Genomic DNA, 21412 nt, shown 5'->3' with positions numbered 1-21412 from the left:
CTGAATGCAAGTTCTTATGTTTAGCTAGCTTAGCTTTTTTTATGATGTATCGAGCAATTTGATGTTTATGGATGTTTTTTTATTCATTATTTTGTTTTCATTATTTCCCTCTGAAAAGAAAAGTACATTGTTGTTTTTCTCTATATTTTACTTTTTTAAGTTTACAGTGTTCAGTGTTATCCTACAACCATATAAGAAACGGGATGAGTCTAAACGTGATGGCGAGCACGTAGGTGTCTCCTGAGTACGTGCATGTTCCCAAGCGGAAGTGAAAAGAGGCCAGCCGATGCTTGAGTTGCTAAGTACCGATCATTTATATCCCATCTGGGTAGTTAGGTCACTTGGCGTTATTGTCAGGCGTATATCCTTCATGAGACGTCCATGCTTGCCGCAAATTTCCGATAGTGCTAACTTTTACTCCAGCACATATCTTTCATGGGGACGGGAGAATGCGCGAGGTTTGCAGTATAACCTAGAGAAGGATTACATTATGTACAGTCAGACTGGACGTATTCTTAAGTCTTGTGTCCGCGTTAGATTTTTTTGCTTCTGTATAAGAGTGCTTTTGCTGTGTTTGTTTAATACATGGGTATGTTCGGCTGTGTGGGTAGTTTGAGTACACAGTCAGTAGAGAAGTAGGAAATGGATAGGAAAATGGGATCACCACAAAGTCAAACTTGCAGGGTAACAGGAAGTATCAGTACATCAGTGATGGGGTCAGGAAGAGGAGGTATTGTTTTTCGTTTGTTTGTCTGTGCTTTCGCAAGTACCATATTTTCTATGCTATTCACTTTTGCCGTAGACAGGAAGGGATGGATTGACTACTGTACATAATTAGTTGCATAGTTGATGAGCTATAATCACACAGCACATACAAGAACTCTACTTAATTCACGCAGGAGTAAAATCTGTGAATTCTTTTTTCAATTTGAAGTTGATTGCAGCCATGGAAATTATTATGCAATGACTGAAAAACGAATGCTTTGATAGCAGACTGCCTGGTTTAAGACAAATCTATTTTAAGAGGTTTTGTCGTTTTAACTCCTGACATGTTTGTGTTTCAGAGTCTAATATTTTTTCAATGACTGATATTATGGACTTTGATTTTGAAGTAGGATCTTTTAAACCATTCAGAGTATATAATCACGCAAAAGACTACTTTTATACAGATATAAACATAACCAAAAGCAATAATTTATTTCTTCACCTTTGATACCTTACGATCAGTAGAATATTTGTGAATTTCTTTTTTTATTCAAAATTGTGAATTTCTCGCTAGTTCTGATCTGTGTACTTTTCTTCTAGTCTGCGGGACAAAAATTGACCCTGGAAAAGCCAACCTTTCCATCCTGCCTGCGATTACAACATGTTGTAAATATTTTTGAACCTAGATTGACCTTTTACCCATAGAAAGGTGAAAGATCAACACAAACAAAAACATTCGAAGACCTGTTGTTGAATGTATACACACACAGACACACTCAATTTAGGTAAAAAAATAGATCGTCCAAGTGACAAATAGAATGTTAGATAAAATCATTGTGTTCAATGATTATATTCTAGGAAAGACTGATTATATTCTGAGAAATATGAGACAGCAAAGCTGCGACTACTAGTTTTCCCAAGCACTGCGAGGTGATTAAACATTGAATAGTCATGAGTCGGGAGGAAAATTAGTCTCGATTGACGCATTTTTCGCCCACAGGCTGTTTGTGCGTATCGCTGGGAGTGGTCGTGCTGAACATGGCTGGACAGTAAAATGGACGGAAAAGAAGGGATCAAGGCACACTCAGGTTGAGACAAAACTTGATTGAGGTGACTCGATTATTCGAGGTGACTTGGTCGCGCTGTTTTCTGGAGACTGTTCCGTGGGACAGGAATAGAGTAGTTGTAGAAAGGTAAACGTTTCTGAATGAATCGAGTAGTATATTTTCTGATTGCATAAAAAAGTGCGCTGCATTTCCCCTCCTTTTAAAACCATGGGTGGGTGCCTGGGCACGGTTCCTCAGCACCCAAACTACGCCATGAACGGAGGTTTTCCCAACGGAATGGAGCTAGGACTGCTTCGTCAGAACATGGGCGGCTTCATGGACCCACGCTTTAGTGTCAATGGTGACATGCTGGGTAATGGCGGCATGGTGCCGATGAACGGTATGGCGCAGAATGGCCGAATCGGCTACGCACAAGCAGCCGGCGGCGTCCCCCCTCCTACCCCACCGACGGGGATGTGCGGTGGGTACGGTGGCCCACCCGCCCTACCCTCACGCTGCAACAGCAGTAGTGGCAAGAAGGAGATCTTCATCGCACTGCATGACTATGCGGCTCGTACAACCGAGGACTTGTCGTTTCGTAAGGGTGAAAAGTTAGAGATCCTGAACATGATGGACGGGGACTGGTGGCAAGCCAGAAACATCGTCACCAAGAAACGTGGATACATCCCTTCTAACTACGTAGCACCTGCGTCTTCTCTACAGGCAAAACCGTGAGTACTTATATATTGAAATTACTTAGCAAGTTGGAGAAAAACATCTGATTCTGGCCAAAAAGAACATACAAGCGGGCGAAAGAAAGGAAGAGTTGGGGCTGGGTACTCACTACTTTCTTAAGAGGTGATATCTCATATGACTTTAAATGATGTAAACTGTACCTTTGTTTTATATTTTGACTGACACTTACCTCCTCCCTCATTACATCAATGAAAAGGGACATGGGCTTTCATGAATAAACAAAGATCCAAACAAACAAACAAACGCCAACAATTTTTGACTCATCCATGGCCCGGGGGCTTTCCTCTTCTTTAATCTCATTTGGCCATCGCCCCCCCCCCCCCCCTCAAAAAAAAAAAAAGCCCCGGTACTGAGCCATGATTTGAGGTTGGAGAGTCTTCAAAAGTCGTCAATAAACCGTAAATTGAAAAAGTGTGGCAATGAAAATTATTGCCATGGCGACGATTTTATTGTTTTAAAAGTATTAATGATTGTTGATGTAGGTGTGTGGTATTTGTGTTCTATCCTTTCGCCTGGCTGTATGTAAGAAGTTTTTTTTCATAAATCATGTAAATGATCATGATGCCCTAATTTGAATTACTTACGTCCGCATGTTCAACTTGACGTACATGTTGCTACCAAATGTGACAAGAATGGAACTTTTGTCATTTAAAGAGGCATTCCACTGCATAAGGGACTGTTATTTTCAAATAGATAAAGTATCACTGAATACATGATCAGCCGACCTTTTGTGGAATTTCACTTGTGGCGAATTACGCAACGTGTGTTTGTAAAACAATATGACACTCACTGAACCCATGCAGACCCTACCCATGTATTTCTTATACGTGTAGACACTTCCTTTATCGTAAATATTTTCGGCATAAATGAGGGGCGCTAATAATTGGTACTTTATCGTATGATACGAAATAGTATGTATTTAATTCATTACTTCTACAATGAATATCGATATCTATCGGAACATAACACTGCCTTTCGAACATTTATTTCCATACCTGTCATATTATCGTGGATTTCTGCCCCCTTCCCCGGAAAAAGACGAAAGTATGAAAACTAGAAAGTACACCTTGACGAATTACACACATTAGGAATGGACCTCTCACTTATCTCATAGTAGCGAACTTTTGTACAGGTCGATTTGTTATAGCCCCAATGACGCACATAGCTCAGAGTGGGTTCCGATTGTCTCACGGGCCATTTACGTCTCTTCCAATATTTCATTAATCACAGTCTGTGGCCATTCAACCCCCCTTTCAACAAGAAAGAGGGTGTGATCATGGTAGTTGGTACTTTGGTTTTCAGTTACTGTAGTACTGTTAACGTTGTTATCCCCAACCACAAGCTCCCAGTTTAGAATACCATAGGTCATGACTTATGTGACGGTCTTCTGCCCAACAAAGGAGTCATGTCAACATTGCGAAATATCACTGTGATTGTTCCGCATGCTTCGAGATTACTCAACATTTATATTCATGTGTTGCGCGCCTTCCCACTAGAAGCCGACGGGCACAATGAAATAATGATTTGTGACAGACCAATCAAATCTCGACATTAAGAAAGCTGAAAAAACATCGTCTCGGAATTACGCACAGCTTCCAGTGACCCATATACGTCGGACGAGCTGCTAAAAATTGCCCGAAGTACGCGTTATCGCCAGGATGTCGGCCGCCTATTACTTCGGCCGAAATTGCCCATTTTGAGCTCGCCAACACTTCGGCAGAGCTCAACTTTTGATTTGTAATACCAAATGTCATTGAGCGAAAATCGATTGAACGACGAGTCTGCGAGCTCTAAGTAGCATTTTTGGCAGTTATACTTACGTTGCATTCTCGACCAGCAGGCGATTTTTAGTGATCGTCGGCGATTTTCTGGAGTCGGCCGATGCTCGCTGTGTACCGATCGCGAAACCTGTCGCCGGTGATTTTTGTGAAAATTCTATAGTAAACACAGATCGACGGACATAAAAAAGAGACAAAATAGATGGCCGGATAAAAACGCCTAAAATACGTTTCAAAACTGCCGAAGCCGAACCTTCGCGTGTAAACTGTAAAGTGAGGATGGTAAGAGGTATCTACAAATACGCCCGTTCACAGATCTAACTGCGCATGGTGTGGGTTAAAGGTGTTATCAAAACAGCCAGTGGGCTTATCATGTATAAATCATGGTTAAGGCAAGAACTGTTAAAAAGTCAAGGACGTTCACCTACGCCTGCGCAATCTGATCCCGGTGAGCAGGTTTACCCTGTCCTCTTTCTGGCCGCGCCTGTTTTGGTTCACAGCGCCGCTAAAGTAAAACATCAATGGATTAATCGCTTCACAGACGAATTTACAAAAAATAGAGGTAGTAACATCAAAGGAATGGCGCAGAAGCGCTGGATTAGTATTGCAGACAAATGAATGAAGGAACCAAACGAGTTACAAATCAGATTTTATGCAAACATTAGGTAACCAAGAAATTTACATTGGAGCGAATATGCTATAGGTTCGTGTTAAAAAAAAAGTCTACTAGAATAGATGGCTTGAAACGACATGTCACAGACCTGTATTATCTAATCAGACCAAGTCTTTAAAGTAAGGCCGATGCTGCTTATTCAAAAGTTCGCGAAGCCTAAATTGATGTTCTTAGAAATGGTTATGTATGTCATTTGTGTATTTTTGTCCGGATCAATCTCTTCATAACGTTAAATCTAAAGGGGCATTTTTTGTATATTGCCATGATATCAAAAGTAACAAAGCCGCCAAATGATGTCATATGAATTATGGTTATATGAACACACTCACAGTAACATTTTGAAATGCTCCATAAAATAAGTAAAGGTTAACGGTAAGAGAAACATAAGGAAATTTACCGATTTCGGGATTTTTTAAGAACGTCTTGCCGTAGATAGGGTAATTCAGATATTTCACACCAGAATATCACATACAAATTGACACTACGTTCTAAAGTAGTTGATAAGAATGATTGATATCAAATGTTCATGACACCAAAATACATACTTTTCTTATTATATTATCGAGGACAGTGTCATTTAATAAACGCTTACAACAATCTACACCATTCTGATCGTATTGAACAAACCGCTAAACATTTACGCTCAACTCTTGATTCTTGCCATCAGCTAATTAGACTAAAGTTGACTATACCTGCAATGACGTCACAGTGCGGCAGCCGGTTTTGAACTCTGCGCCCTGGCTTGCAAACATATTAATGTAAAGAAGGAAAATCATATTGCATCTTGCAGCTATATGTAATCCTGATGAGAAAGCATTATATTTTGGTGTCATCAACACTTAATTCACTCTAGATGCCACTCTGCAACGCCCATGCTACCTAGTCTTAAATCTTGTTAATGCGGAAATATCTTAAAAATTCAAAATGACGAGCCTTGTTCTGTTGATTGCATTTCATTGATAGGGGTCAGTACTTCAATGTTGAATGATCAGGTATACAAAGTTACAATCATTATATTATCAACTAGAAAGGCCGACATTTGCTTGGGTGCAAATACAGCATATTTCAGCCATACCCATTCCCACGCAACATTAGACTGTTCCAAGTCACCCCTGCACAAAAATGGCACATTTTAACAGTAACTTTATCCCCAAAAGGAAACTGATATTGTGAATTGATTCCAGGTCAAAACGGAGCTTGCCCAATATGCCACGGGCACATGTGGAAGAATATACTCTTCCACAGGAGCCCCTATGCAGAAGGAATTTGTTATTAGAATCGCGGCAGCTCCTATTTTTCGAAAGTGAAAAAAAAACACCGCACCTTCCATTCAGAAGCCATTCAACAATTTCCACTACAATAACTAGGTCTAAGTACCGTTATAAGCTCCTTGTGAACTAGAAGTACCTACATTTGCTCGTGAAAAAATACATCACTTTTCTTTCCAGTACAGTGAGAGAAATGTTGCCACTATAGACATATGGCCACTTTAGAAAAAATGCTGATCTATTGACAAAGAGCAATAAGTTACACATAATTTAAGTACCCACTGATCTTTATTCATATAAAAATTGCACATGTAAGCCAATTGTTTCGATTTAGATAATTATGACGAGAAATATTGATGAGAAAATGTCGCCACTGTCAAACCTACGTATCAAAACTAAAACGCAAACTGGTTAAGTCAACGTCAAAGACTTGTATTATAACGTTCAATGCATGCGTACCGTCCGCTACCGCTCAAATGACCCTGTCTGAACTCCAAATCCTCGCAAACTACAATTTTAAACCGGGCAAAGGATGACATATGGCCACTGTAAGGCTGTAATATGCATGTTTTTCTGTCTGTATATATGGCATTGGAAGCCAGCTTATGAATATTAATTAGCATTCACCTTCCTCGGCGCTGATTGGCTGGCTCTTTAAATTCAATTCACTCTCCCCAAAGCCCAGGCTGCCGCAGGTATGTGGGGTCACTGGAGTTCACGGATAGAGGCCGAAAGAAAACCAATTTCCCCTCAGTAAAGTACTGAAATTAAGCATTTTAAAGTAGTTAATGCCCAAAAGTTTACTTGGATCCTTTTACCAACTATCTAATGCCTATCTACACCAAATTTCAGGCCATTCCGTTGTAATACCAGGTACAGTGGGCCAAAATATACCGTTTTGGTCAAAACATGACCTTTAAACCTCAATAAAATCATTTTAGAGGCAGATATGAAAAAAAAAACTAACTCAAACTGGCCAATTTTCCCGCGTTTTCCGTCAAGTAACATTTTCTCAAATGTCTCAACTAACCGTACCAAAGTCAACTCTGCCGAAAATGATTGAAATTGCCATGCGGAATGTTGGTTAATTCAACGACAAAGACTTGTATTCTAACGTTCAATGCATGTGTACCGTCTGCTACCGCTCAAATGACCCTGTCTGAACTCCAAATTCTCGCAAACTATATTTTAAACCGGGCAAAGGGTGACATTGGCTACTTTAATGCTGTAATATGCATGTGTTTCTGTCTGTATATACGGCATTAGAAGCCAGCTTATGAATATTAATTAGCATTCGCCTTTCTCGGCGCTGATTGGCTGGCTCTTTAAATTCAATTAACTCGCTAAAGCCCAGGCTGCAGCAGGTGTGTGGGGTCACTTGAGTTCACGGGTAGAGGCCGAAAGAAAACCAATTTCCCCTCAGAAAAGTACTGAAATTAAGCATGTTAAAGTAGTTTATGCCCAAAATTTTACTTGGATCATTATACCAACTACATGTATCTAATGCCTATCTACAATGCAAATTTCAGGCCATTCCATTGTAAGACCAGGGTACAGGGGGCCAAAATATACCGTTTTGGTCAAAACATGTCCTTTAAACCTCAATAAAATCATTTTAGAGGCAGATATGAACAAAATGAAGAAAAAAAACACTTGAGGGTATTGACCCACTTTACCCTTGTGCCAAATTTCAGATCATTCAGTCCAGGAACGACGGAGCTAATTCAATTTGAAGATTTGACAGGAGAAAGAAAGAAAGAAAGAAAGAAAGAAGAATACAATATATTTCACCATACCTATGGTATGACTGAAATATAAAAATGCGAAATCTTTGATAGCGGAAGTTAGACATTGAGTCACCTGTTATTGTTATTAGGTGGACAGATACCCAATCCTTGTTGACGTCAGCAGGTGTTCTCGACTTAATCTTATGCATATTTTAACGTTCTCATAATGGTAAATGCATATGATAAATGCTTTGGATATCTTGATCAAGAGAGATAGAGGATGTAGTTAATGTTTGAATGCATGCAAATCTCGACATTACCTGGTGTCAGGAATAGTTGATACAAAGACGAATAAAACACGCAATGTGAAAGATACTGTGTAATATACACCATGAGGAATATTGAACTAAATTTATATCCAACGAGAAATCAAGAGACCGGGAAATAATTGTCATTTGTATTTCTTCTATTCATTATTGTGAAGTTCTAGATTTGTCGATGTGTCGATACTGTCTCATACACTTTCTTATGAGGCACAAAATACGTATAGCAGGAAATTGAAGACAGGAAATGAGATAATGTAATCTATAACGTTCTGGAACCTTGCCAATCACTTCTTGTTCAGTGTCCTTGATGTGCCTTGCATACTAGCAAGTGGGAACTAGCCACTATATTGTATAAAAGAACTAGAGACACACAAACAAGCCAACAAAGAAAAAGAAACACCGAAAACAAACCCGTTTTTAATTGGGGTATAACAAAATTTAAAAAGACAGAAGAAGTAAACAAGAGAGACAAGAGTTTTTCTTTTACTGTTTTCATTTTTTTGGTCAACATTTCAAAGGACATAGAAGAGAAAGATGAAAAAAGGACGTGTCAAGCTACCCACGACATGTTACTTGTCCGCCGAGCTCCCATCAAAGTGCGTAGAATGACTGTCCTTACGCGCATACGTATTTGCCGTTACAGGTGGTTTTTCGGGAAAATCAAGCGGATGGACGCGGAGCGGCAGCTGCTGAAGACCGGGGAACAGGGCTCCTTCCTGGTGAGGGAGAGCGAGAGCAAGCTCGGAGAGTTTTCCCTGTCACTCCGAGATGTCAATAGTGGTAAGACATTTTATAAACAGTGTTGAACCTCGTAGAAATGTCTTCTAGAAACGTTAGATTACAGTGGCTCAAGTATCCATTCTAGCATGATGATGGTATCCATACTAGCCAAGGTCCTTCCCCCAAATTATGCCCTAAAGAATTCTTAGTCCAGTTCTGCTTATGCTGATAACACCAGTCGTTATGATCAAACCTAATGATAGGTCTGATATTCTAGATTAAAAGAAGAGAATTCCACATTTCACGGAAAGTTCTTGTGGAATAGCACTTTTGTCATAATGAAGACCAGTGTGTTACCACAAAAACAATGATTTGAAAATATTCCATTTTAGACAACGAGTACAAGTCACAAACTCTTTGTTGTCTGACCCGGCATGTTGATTTGTGTCTCCTCAGTCAAACACTACCGTCTAGGCCGGTGGGCAAACGGGGAGTTCTACATCAACCGCCGCACGACGTTCCCAGACCTGGCCTCCCTGGTCGACCACTATTCCACTGCCTCCTATGGCCTTTGCTGCACCCTCAAAAAACCACTAGAAGTCATAGAAAAGCCACAGGTATTCTAATTTCATATTACTGAATGAAATAAGAAGTGTATGTTCTAGGTTTTTACAGCTGAGGTGTCTCCTATGCCTAGAATAATTTTAGAATAACAGCAAATATAATGATGAATACACCTGTGAATTAGTAGCCTCCACTGACCCCATGGTCTGGACTGTTCGTCATGTCTGATTAGCGACCAGTTCTACCAGCTTAGAATTCTACTTCCTGTCACTTCCACAAACCCTGACGCACTTGTCTTCATTTTCAGATCGACCTTTGCTACAACACCAAGGACCAGTGGGAGATTCCGAGGGAATCTCTGAAGTTGATTAAGAAGCTCGGACACGGCCAGTTTGGAGAGGTGTGGCAGGGTGTGTGGAACAACACCACTCCCGTCGCAATCAAGACTCTCAAACCGGGTAAGAACTTTTCGGCATGGGATCCGATGTTTTTAAAAAAAGTCAAACTTTGCCCATGCATCTACGGATGCGTAGGGTGGCACCCATCTCCACTTCGAAGCCCTTGGGCCACACATTTGTGCAAGTCACTACAGCAGGGGGCTGGTCCACTGGATCCGATGTGCATCTAGTGTCAGTTTTTAAAAAACATTAACGGTGGTTAATAGTGACAAGCATACTCCTCCCGGTGAGGACTGAATGATAGTGATAACTAAAAAGTTTTGATGTGTTTAGATACACATGACCGGCCAGGCAAGGGATGCTTATTGGAAAGTCTAGCCGTTAACTTTCGATTTTTTTAATTTAATTTGTTAATTCTGTTACCTTAACCACCAAGGTTACTAGTAATGCTAGCTGTGGTGTGGGTCTGTATGTATTTAGATCAGCAGCATGACTCGGAAGCTGTGGATGGATCTTCAGGATATTTGGTATCTTCTGTCTGCTACAATGGCTTTCTTTGCCAAGATAAGACTTTTATACTTTGAACAACATAAAAAATGAACAACATACTGTGCTATTGGGTAGAGAATTTTATCAACTGTTAATCTATGCTAATGAAAACATTATTTGCACGATTGCATAAACATTTTATCAGTTAAAAGGGTTGATATAATTTGGCAAAGGTATGCGGTCTTGGAACTCTAGCATGGTGTATTTACTGTTACTATTCTATTACCTGGATATCTGATCTTCCTCGACGTGGAATATGACGATTTGACACTTATCTTACTGTAGCTGTAAATCTCGCACATCTGACAGGATCGATGTCACCAGACGCCTTCCTTCAGGAGGCCGCCATCATGAAGAAGTTACGTCATCCCAAGTTGATCCAGCTGTATGCCGTGTGCACGATGGAAGAACCAATCTACATCGTCACGGAGCTCATGTCCAACGGCTCTCTCCTGGACCATCTACAGAGAGATAAAGGTAGCATATAGAAATCAGTACTTAGACTTAGGCCCTTCCGTGTCTGGTGACACATTTCAATTGGGCAGCCAAGCAATTCAGGGTGATTTGGGGCAAGGGTCTCCGCTTCCTTCAGGTTAATCCACAGTTGGTCAAGGTCACTCTATAGCATGTGCCTTCAAGTTTTCATTTTCCTTTGTGGGTTTGCCAGTTTAGTGCTGTTTCAGCGTGTCTATTCAAAGGCATTCTAAGCACATGTCATGTGTACTTTATCCTTCTTTCTGTGGTGGCCGTGCTAAGAAGTTTTGTCTCATTAATACGAAACACTTTCTCGTTTGTGAATTTACCATGGACGTCATACTTTGCATGGCATAAACTATATCTACCTATCTATATATAGATATATAAACCAGGACGCATTGGTCCCTTCCGATGGTCTTACACGATTTCTGTTTTTTATATGGAAGTTTAGATGGAAAATCACATCGTAAGACATATTGTATCAGCACAATTTTTTTTTATTTTCTGATCTTCTTAGCTTATTCAGTTATGTCAAAAAGGTACAAAGTTTGCATTTATCAGCGATTCAGCTGAAAACTCTAAGCGGCTGTTCTATCAAATGGAGGAACTACTGTATTTACAAATTTGTTGTTGCAAAAAGAGGTTATTTTTCCTTAATCGGACACAGATCACAGGTTTGAATTCTGATTCCCTGTCTATTAACAGACTAATAACAGCACAGTAGTAGAATCTCAACTCTTGAATAATTGCATGTGTGAAACAGCAAACCAAGGGGGGGGGGGGGGTCATGACTGAGCTTCAGAGAAAGTAACCAAAATAGTTACTAGGAATGAAATATGCTCCTTTAATCCGACAAAAAAATAGTATTTATCTTGCCGAAACTTGAAAGTACACCTATCTTCAAGGGCTTCTTTCATCTCCTTTGAACGTACTACAACAAAGAAAGTTTGACGTCTTTCAGTGCGTATCCTGGCACTTTTCACAAACCCTTGTTTTTACAGGAATCAAAAGTAGATTTACAAAGTGAGCCATATCAAACAAGTATAGACAAGAAATTTTGTGTAAGATCCTTTTTTTACAAATTACCATCGATAAAATCGAAACGTTTTTAATCGATAACATTTTGCGTTGCAGACCAATAAGAACACAAAACAACTAAGGGTTCTTTAACCGCTTTGCTCACTCAGTATCAAAGGACCAGGCGTTATGACACCATATACACCGAGTAACAAATGGGTCATTTACGCTATTAGCATGCAGCATATCCCAACTGACCCATATAAGAGAGACAAATCCCATGGCATAACACACAGATCCTTTAGTCAATACTATTCCATAAATATTCAATCATATACTATAAAGGTCCATGAGAATTGTAGGTAACAACTTGACTTCTCATATCAAATCAAAGACAAACTCTGTTGTCTGTTTTAATCATTTTAAAGCGAATAACGTTTAACTGTATTTCAGTTGTAAGGCTTTCTGATTGGTTAATTTTTCGTGTATTGCTCCTTCTGATTGCCTGGTTGAACGAACGAAATTTCATAACACATAGAAAGTCATTTAACACCCGGCTCGCCGCAATTCTTTGCGGTTCGGCGTCATAACCAACACGAAATGAGGCCTTCCTATCGGCCGACGTCGCCTGGCTATATGATAACAATATATAAAATCTACGCGCAGTTTTATTACAGGTTTAAGCATTGAGATGGTGGGTCTAACACCGTTGATAGGACACATTTCTATAGACATGGTGTTTTAGTACCAAGGGCAGAACCAGACTATGCGAACAGCCGGTTTCAGTTAGGACATAAGTTTTTTTCTATGAAGAGCGTTTTTATCATTAACAAGAACAGAATTTTTCATCATAAAGGCAGGTTGTTTCAGCACCAAGGACAGAACCATTTTGTACGGGGGTGGTGTTTCAGCATCAAATACAAAGTTCTTTTACTGACAGGTTCTTTCAGCACCGAAGATAGATCTGTCTCATATACACAGATGTTTAAACAACAAGGAAAGAAAATTACTGACATAAAGAGAATGTTTCGGCAGCAAGGTTGGATAATTTTCAGAAAGGCAGAATATTTATCAAGGAAGGATAGAACGTTCTTATGTAGGCAGGATGTTTCAACACCAAAGACTAGATGTCCTTATATGAACAGGGTGTTCAGCACCAAGGACAGTACCTTCTTACATAAGTAGTGTCTTTCAACACATGACAAAGCCTTCTTATATGGATAGGATGTTTCACAAACAAGCACAGAGCCTGATGATGACTGCATAGGGTTATAGCTGAACCTTATATTGCTGACCGGAACTCTCAGTCTCTCAGCACAGTGGAAAACCTTTCTATTTGTTATGCAAACATTCAGACAAGGTATTTTGGTACTGAGACCAAATCATCTTACATGTATTTAGACTGGGTATTTCAGATTCTTTAATGGGCAGGATATTTCACAGCCAGAACAGCACCTTTTTATATAAACTGTACGATTCAGCACCAAGGACAGACCTTCCTTACATAGACAGTATGTTTCACAACCTAATATTAGGATAAAACCATTTTTATAATGAAAGTGTGTTTCAGAACCAAGAACAGGACCTACTTATATAAACTGCAGCATGTTTCACAGCATACATGTAGGACACAATTTCTATGGACAGTATGTTTCTTCACCAAGATGACAAAAATACAACTGTCTTATATAGACACGATGTTTAACAACACAAAATATACTTTTTATAGACAGTATTTTTTTGAACACCAAGAACAGAATATTGATATAACGACAGTATATTTTAGCACCAAGGGTAACATATTTTACATACCGTATACGTATAATATTTCAGCTTCAAAGATGTAACCGTCTTGTATATAAAAGTTTTTTTTCCGCACCAAGATTCAAGAACTGATGGATTTTTAGCATAAAGAACAGAACCTTCTTTTAACATAGCACGAAATTCAGAAAATGATTATAGGAATAGGAAGTTTCACAACCAATGACTACACTGTCTTACATGGGCAGGATGTCCTTAAAAACCAAGGACAGAACCATTTAATTTCAATGCAGTGTTCCAGTGCTAAGGACCCAATTGTCCTACGTAATCAAATATACATTGTTTCCGTCGCAAGGACAGAGCTTTTATTGTGTTTATCTCCAAGGATAAAACATTCCACGGACAGGAAGTTGCAGTACCAAGGACAGAACTCTTATGTATATAAACATTATATTAAAGCTTTAAAGAAAGAAATCACATAGTACAGGGAATATTAACGCGTTGTATTTCAGCAACAAGGACATAACTTTTATATAAACATTATGTTAGAGCTCCAAGGAAAACAACCAAGTATAGGCACCAAAGACGGAACCTTTATGTATGCAAACATTATGTGTAAGCTCCAAGGAAATCATCTAGAACAGAACCATCTTGAATTAAAAAAATAATTTTGGTTCCTTTTTTTGCGTTGACAGAATGTTTCAGTGCTTTACCACCAAAGACAGAACCGACCGTTTTAGACAGGGTGTTTCAGACTAGAAATGTCTGACTACCACCATACTGTTAACAACTTCTAGCTGTAGGCCTTGTGTTATAAAAACAAAAGTTAAAATATCTCCTTTGTTTCAATGTTAACTACTGTTGTGTAGAAATGAATACGTATGCGACCTCAGTGACTTGGTCTTTATCTAGGTTCGTTCGTTCGTTCGTCCCATAGCCTTTTAGTCAGCCGTAGGCTGATTAATCAGCCGTAGGGGCAGCTCAACATGTTGTGCTGTATCAATAGGCCTTTCAGTTCCCTGGCGGTGCCAATCTCCTCTCCGGGTTGGTAGGGTTTAACCCTATTCAGACCGGGCTTTTTTGGTCATCCCTGGACCGGGGGGGGGGGGGGGGGGCTTTTGAGGCCCTCCACTTCTAAGTCCTATAACTCTAAAACGACGTGCCGTAGGGCCACCAAATTTTTTAGGACATGATTTCGACATAATATCTGACAAGTACGTGACGTTTGACGTTACGTTGACGTAAGATGACGTAATTATGACGTCAGCAAGTTGATTACATTGGCCAAACCCATGAAAAATGGGTATTCTCAGAAAACTTCAAGTTATGCTACAAAAATGTAACAACAAGTGCAGATAACAGAATAGTAATGTTAATTACGACTTGCGTTGCCAATAGCAACATCAATGACGTCAATATGACGTCATAAAATGACGTCATGCACATCTAAGATACGAGTTGGGCTCCGCCATATTATACCCACCACCTTGAATTTTTAAAAATACTTTTTTTGCAACAAATAATCACAAAGGGCAATGGAAATAGACTAAATTCATTCATTTAGATGGTTTTTGATGAAAAAATACCAGGTAGTTACAAATTTTAAGGGATAATTAGCTTGTTATTCTTGATCTGGCCATTCGGTCCGCCATCTTGGATTTTGGGCTGATGACGTCATCAAATTAGCATAATTTATGCATTTATAATTATGAAAGATATGCTGAATAATATAAGATTTTATTTATGTAACAAAATCGCAGTAATATGGCAAATAAATGTGAAAAATACATAGTTAGAGCCAAAAATAGTGATTTTTGGCAAAACTGCCTGTCAACAAACGGTTGCCATGGCAACAAGAAAAAATTGAAAATTTGTCAAACTTCGCAAAATTGTTGCCAACAATATATTAGGAAAACTCACCAAATTTGGTGGTTCTAGCGTAAGCCGTTCTGGCGTTATAGGACATCGAAGTTAGCGCGGGCCTCAAAAGCCCCCCCCCCCCCGGTCTGAATAGGGTTAATAATGTTAGTTGAGTAACGTTATCTGTGATAAAAAGGTTATAAGTAAAAGTTTATGTTTGTTTGCTTCTTTGTTCATTATTACCTTCGCCAAGAAGGTTATATTTTGGGTAGCGTTTGTTTGTATGTATGTAGAAGACCAGAATAACTCAAGAACGCCTGGATGGATTGTATTGATATTCGGTATGTGAGTAGGTCTTGGTGAGACCTAGAAACGATTAGATTTTGGGCCCCCTAGCGACCTGTTATGGTACTGCAGCAGAACTTCCTGGTTTGATATCTCAAGTTCTGAACATGCTATGGCCATGATTTTTTAGTGGTAGATAGCTCTTGATGCCGAGAGTAGGTGGTGTATGTTTGGGCCCCCTAGCAGCTTGTTTTGGAACTGCAGAGCAGGTTTAGTGTCAGACTTTAAAAGGGAATAACTCAAAAAGAGGTTAACGAATTGTTATGATTTTTGGTATGTGGATAGCTTAAGTGATGCTTCATATAATGACATATTAATTATGCAAATATTTATCTAATTTGCATAATTGATTATGAAATTTTATGAACATGCTCAGTTCCAGTATGGGACCATTGCAACATGTGACACCTGTAACTGAGAAGGAGAAGAATATTGATTGATATATATTATGCAAAATAAATACCTAATTTGCATAATTAATGAGAAAATGTTACAATTTTATTGTCGTAAATGACAGTAACTTCTTACTTGTAGCATTTGGAAGTTATGTACGGGTGAACATCGTTGAACATTAATTATGCAAATGAAGGTCTCATTTGCATAAATTATCAGAAATGCGATAAAAGCCTTCTTTTTTTAACATAGCTTGTGTACGTCTGGTGTCTGGTAGAGATGATCCACTGATACAATTTATGTAAATAAGAACCTTATTTGCATATTCAATGATAAACAATTAAAGCAGCAGTTGTAAAGAAAGGTAGGATTATTTGGCGAAGGTATGGGGTCGTGGAACTCTAGTTTAGACATAAGGTAAGAGGAAATTTATATAGATATATACATATATGTAAAACTTGTATGTATCGGTATATTTTTAGGTAATGCGCTACGTTTGCCAGAGCTGCTGGACATGGCGACCCAGGTGGCCTCAGGTATGGCGTACCTGGAGCAGAACAACTACGTCCATCGTGATCTTGCAGCCAGGAACGTTCTCTGTGGTGACAATAACATCTGCAAGGTCGCCGACTTTGGTCTGTCAAGGTAAACACTGCACTGTCAACTGTACAGCGCCACCTTTTTGTCCTGTCTGTCATTGCAGAAAAGAATCAGCAAGGTACAACATTGCCCCCTTTCTTTTCCATGGTGTGTTACAGTAGACTAAAGTACATTGTTTTTGCAGCCCTTTTAATGAAGGGACTGACTTTGTTGCTTTCTCAACTTCAGCGCCTTCATTGTATTCCTAACAGGAGATATTCTAATGATAACGTTTTATACCATCCACAGTATTTTCCATTAAAACATCAGTGACATTCGATCGGTCTTTTTATACCTTTTCCTACTTCTATAGTCTCTCTCATGATAACAACAGTAATTTCATGATTCCACGGCCACGTATATTATCTGCATGCATTTCTGATTTTGTAATTTTTTGGTAGTTGCCTGTTGCCTCATAGCTTCCAATAAAATTGGCTTTACTTGTTGTGTATTTCACTTGTTATCCCTGACGGTCATGTACCTTGTAAAACACTTACTATACAATTACTATATATTTTCCTCAATACTGACAACTTGAAACTTTCCGGTGGGATGTACATGTAACGTTATTTCACCTTTATCCGCGTGGTAACCTATATCCGTTGCTTCAAACAACTGAGGAGTTCGGTACTTAAGTCGACGGACGGTAGTTTCAAACACCAAATCCAGCAATACTCTGAAAATATTGATATTCAAAACCCCTTGTCGGTCGACGTGATATCCCTAAATAGCCTGTGTTCAAGAATAACGAATTTAGGTTACCCCGCGGATAAAGGTGAACTCACGTTACATGTATATCTTCGATTAAGCACAATTGAACTTTTCTGTACTTGTGCCTATGACATGAAGAGTTATATCGTTGAGTCGGAATCCTATGTTGTGTAGGTTAATGCGTGACGGGGAGTACAACGCCAGTGAGGGCGCCATGTTCCCCATCAAATGGACGGCGCCAGAGGCCGCCCTGTACAGCCGCTTCTCTATCAAGTCTGACGTGTGGTCCTTCGGTATCCTGCTGTATGAGCTGGTGACATATGGCCGCATGCCGTACCCGGGCATGACTAATGCAGAGGTTAGCATTGATTATTACGATTATTGCGAGATTATGCACGGTAAACCGATATCTGGAGACCACATTGGAGTACACACGATTCTGGGCGGTGTACGTTCGCCCTTTGAATTCTAGAGACTCATCTTTTAAATAGCTCATTTAGCTCATCTGACCACAGTGATGTAGACACGTCTTTTTTTGGCACGTGTGACGTCAACACTGGGTACCGTCCCCGTCCCGGCTTTTTTTATGTCTCATGATCAAGGGCATTCAACTTTGACATATTACCCACAATGCTTACACTGCGCATGCGTACCTGGAACTCTGATTCCGCTGATATGATCCTTACTCCCTCCCCCGTCCCCAGGTTCTGACTCAGGTAGAGAAGGGGTACCGGATGCCCTGCTCCCCGGGCTGCCCCGACAGTCTGTACCAGATCATGCGGGACTGCTGGAAGAAGGAGGAGTGTGAGCGGCCAACCTTCGAGTCACTGCAGTGGCGGCTGGAGGATTTCTTCGCGCTGCAGGGTAGCGACTACAGCGAGGCAGACGTCATTAAGTAAACATTGCCTCTTACACCACATCCAAATCTTCTTTGCTTCATTGGTCTGTCGTGCGTGTGTACAAAACATGAGATTGGCAGGTTGGCCTCTCACATGCACTTACATTTGTACACGACAGAGTTAACTGGAGGCATCTGTACGCCTTGATGATACTTTCTTATCAGAACAATGTTAGTACATCGAATGCATAAGTAGCAAATATAATAAAGACAAACAGTCATTTCAATACATCATTTACACCCAAGACACAAATTCCTGGTTAGGACATTTACATTCCAAAAAAAAATACATTTGGTAGTCAAAATTTGTCTTCAACTCAAATGAAATCGATGTGACATACAAATCTATTGAAAGTTAGAATAAATAGAAACACACCAGGTAATGAATCCATGTCATGTTAAAGAGCTGATTTGATTTGAAGAGATGATGATTATGTGTTGTTTGAAAGAATTAATATTTTAGCGAATACGTAAGTTGTACTGAGGCATTGTTGTCCATCCTTTTAGAGCTTGGCAATGATTAAGAATGAAACAATGAACAGATTTACTAATGGTCTGTCAAGAGACGTCGATTGCTACTTCTGGTGTTACATACTCATGAGTCATTGAAAAAAAAAAGACAGGCAAAGGCTTGCAAGCTTCATGGTTTTAGTACTTGAACATGTTTTCTCTGTTTAGCTTGCGAAGTCGTGTCCGTGAAGTCTATGTGCAATATGATATCCTTGAGATGTATGAAATATTTATTAGTAAAAAATCTTCTCGGCATTCAAGGTAAGACATTGGCTCACTAACCATACAAAAAGCTGATTTTTGTAAGATCTTCTACGTCCCAAGGGTATAAGCTGGATTATTCAGGATAGTTGTTCTAATAGTACAGAATTGATTAACCTGTTCAGGTGTAATGTTGAATAAGGATTATTTGTCCTCAAATAAGCTTACAAAAGTATAGAAATCGTCACTGTGATAGAATGTATCAACACTTTGATCGCAAAAATGTCATCGCATTTTGTCCTTGGATGTTTTATTTTTAAATTGATGCTTTCTTACCCAAGTATAGGCAGCAAACCTTTACATGTATACTAATTCTGCTGAAAATATAAATGTCTGTTGCAATTTGTGGTATTCAACCCTGAAATAACGGACATTCCGGATACCCTTGGACAATAATGTTATATTTTGAGGCACCTTTTGTTTACGTAATTCAAATTTATCATAAAGTCTAGAGGAAATATAAATTTCTGTTGTAATTTGTGTTATCCATCCCTAAAATAGCGGACATTCTAGATACCCTTGGGCAATGATGTTGTATTTTGAGGCACCTTTTGTATACTTAATTGAAATCTATCATAAAGTCTCAAGAAAATATTAAGGTCTGTTTTAATTTGTGTTATCCAACCCTGAAAAAGCGGACATTCTAGATACCCTTGGATAATAATCTTGTATTTTGAGGCACCTTTTGTATACTTAATTCAAGTGTATCATAACGTCTAAAGAAAATATAAATGTCTGTTGCACGTTGTAATCTGTGGTATCCAACCCTGATATAGCGGACATTCTAGATACCCTTCGACAATGATGTTATATCTTGAGGCAACTTTTGTATACTGAATTACAATATATCATAAAGTCTAAGGAAAATGTAAATGTCTGTTGAAATGTGTGGTATCCAACCCTGAGATAGCGGACATTCTAGATACCCTTGGACAACATAATCATTTTAAGAGTACAATCAGGGGCCTCACGTTCAAAAACGTGTTCAAAATGCAATGCACTGCAGCATAGTTCGTGTATAAGTCGCTAGGTGGCAGCATGTCACAACATTTTAATATCTTACCATTGCTGAAAGTGTGTGCTATATTTGCTTGAGTCAGTTGGCTTGTCCCTTTCGCAAAGTAACAATAAAACAAACATACTATCTTTTCATTGTTTCTGTGCAGTTTGTGTGCAGTGTATGGATATATAGCATATATATATCACACTTTCTAAAAGAACATGGCACCGTTGGACATACATGTACGTTATAGCTTGTAAAATACCAACACTATTTAACGTTCTTACAAATACACAATTGACGGCTATTAGCCCCGTTGGGCGTAGTAGGCATGGTTTAATGATTTCGGACAATAATGTTATATTTTTTAAACTTTTGTATAGTCAATTCAAATATAGGATTAAGTCTAGTGTTCTTCTCTTCGCATCAGAGTCAATGTTCAATCACCTCTTATGAACAGCCACTTTTCTCTCTAAGAATTCATTTTAACAAAGCTGTTAGTTTCGATGCATAGATTACGATTAGGTTTTTGTGGTAGTTTTGTGAAATTAAAGCGTACGTCGTTTTGTTTACTAGTTATTTGACACCTTGAATGAACAGGTTCCCCGGCATTTAATGATTGCTCTTGCCTTGTGACCTTCCACATTGTATGGTCTATTTTGTGCCTATTGTGTGTGATCATGAAATGAAAAAAAGTTTAATCGATCCTGTTCCAATGTGACAAGTTAACCCTTTATTTCCAACTATAACGTTACGTAAGAACTTTCTGTCAGAATACACTATACATTTACCAACTCAAAAGCAGGTTTGCGCAGAAGATAGTATATATTTTGAGATACACGCACACACACACACACACACACACACACACACACACACACACACACACACACACACACACACACACTCAAACAAACAAACAAACACACTAATACACACACACACACCACAAATCTGCTTATAATCAAACGACCAAATTGGGAGGTCTAATACAATTTGTCTATTAGCGAGACTTATCCTAGGGCCAACC

At 39.2% G+C, this 21412-nt stretch overlaps 1 protein-coding gene across 1 annotated transcript; it reads left to right on the top strand.

Annotated features, from left to right (window-relative positions):
* The first annotated feature begins 1573 nt into the window (after positions 1 to 1573).
* Positions 1574 to 20518, top strand: LOC118410432 (tyrosine-protein kinase SRK2-like). Its single transcript, XM_035812153.1, has 8 exons — positions 1574 to 2482; positions 8923 to 9059; positions 9456 to 9616; positions 9871 to 10021; positions 10820 to 10987; positions 16846 to 17008; positions 17888 to 18071; positions 18418 to 20518. The coding sequence occupies exons 1-8, from the start codon at positions 1980 to 1982 to the stop codon at positions 18610 to 18612; spliced, it is 1662 nt and encodes a 553-aa protein (XP_035668046.1). The 5' UTR covers positions 1574 to 1979; the 3' UTR covers positions 18613 to 20518.
* Positions 20519 to 21412: the final 894 nt, after the last annotated feature.

Source organism: Branchiostoma floridae, chromosome 2, assembly GCF_000003815.2.
Source record: "Branchiostoma floridae strain S238N-H82 chromosome 2, Bfl_VNyyK, whole genome shotgun sequence".
NCBI lineage: Eukaryota > Metazoa > Chordata > Leptocardii > Amphioxiformes > Branchiostomatidae > Branchiostoma > Branchiostoma floridae.
This window is presented reverse-complemented; position numbering and strand designations above follow the sequence as displayed.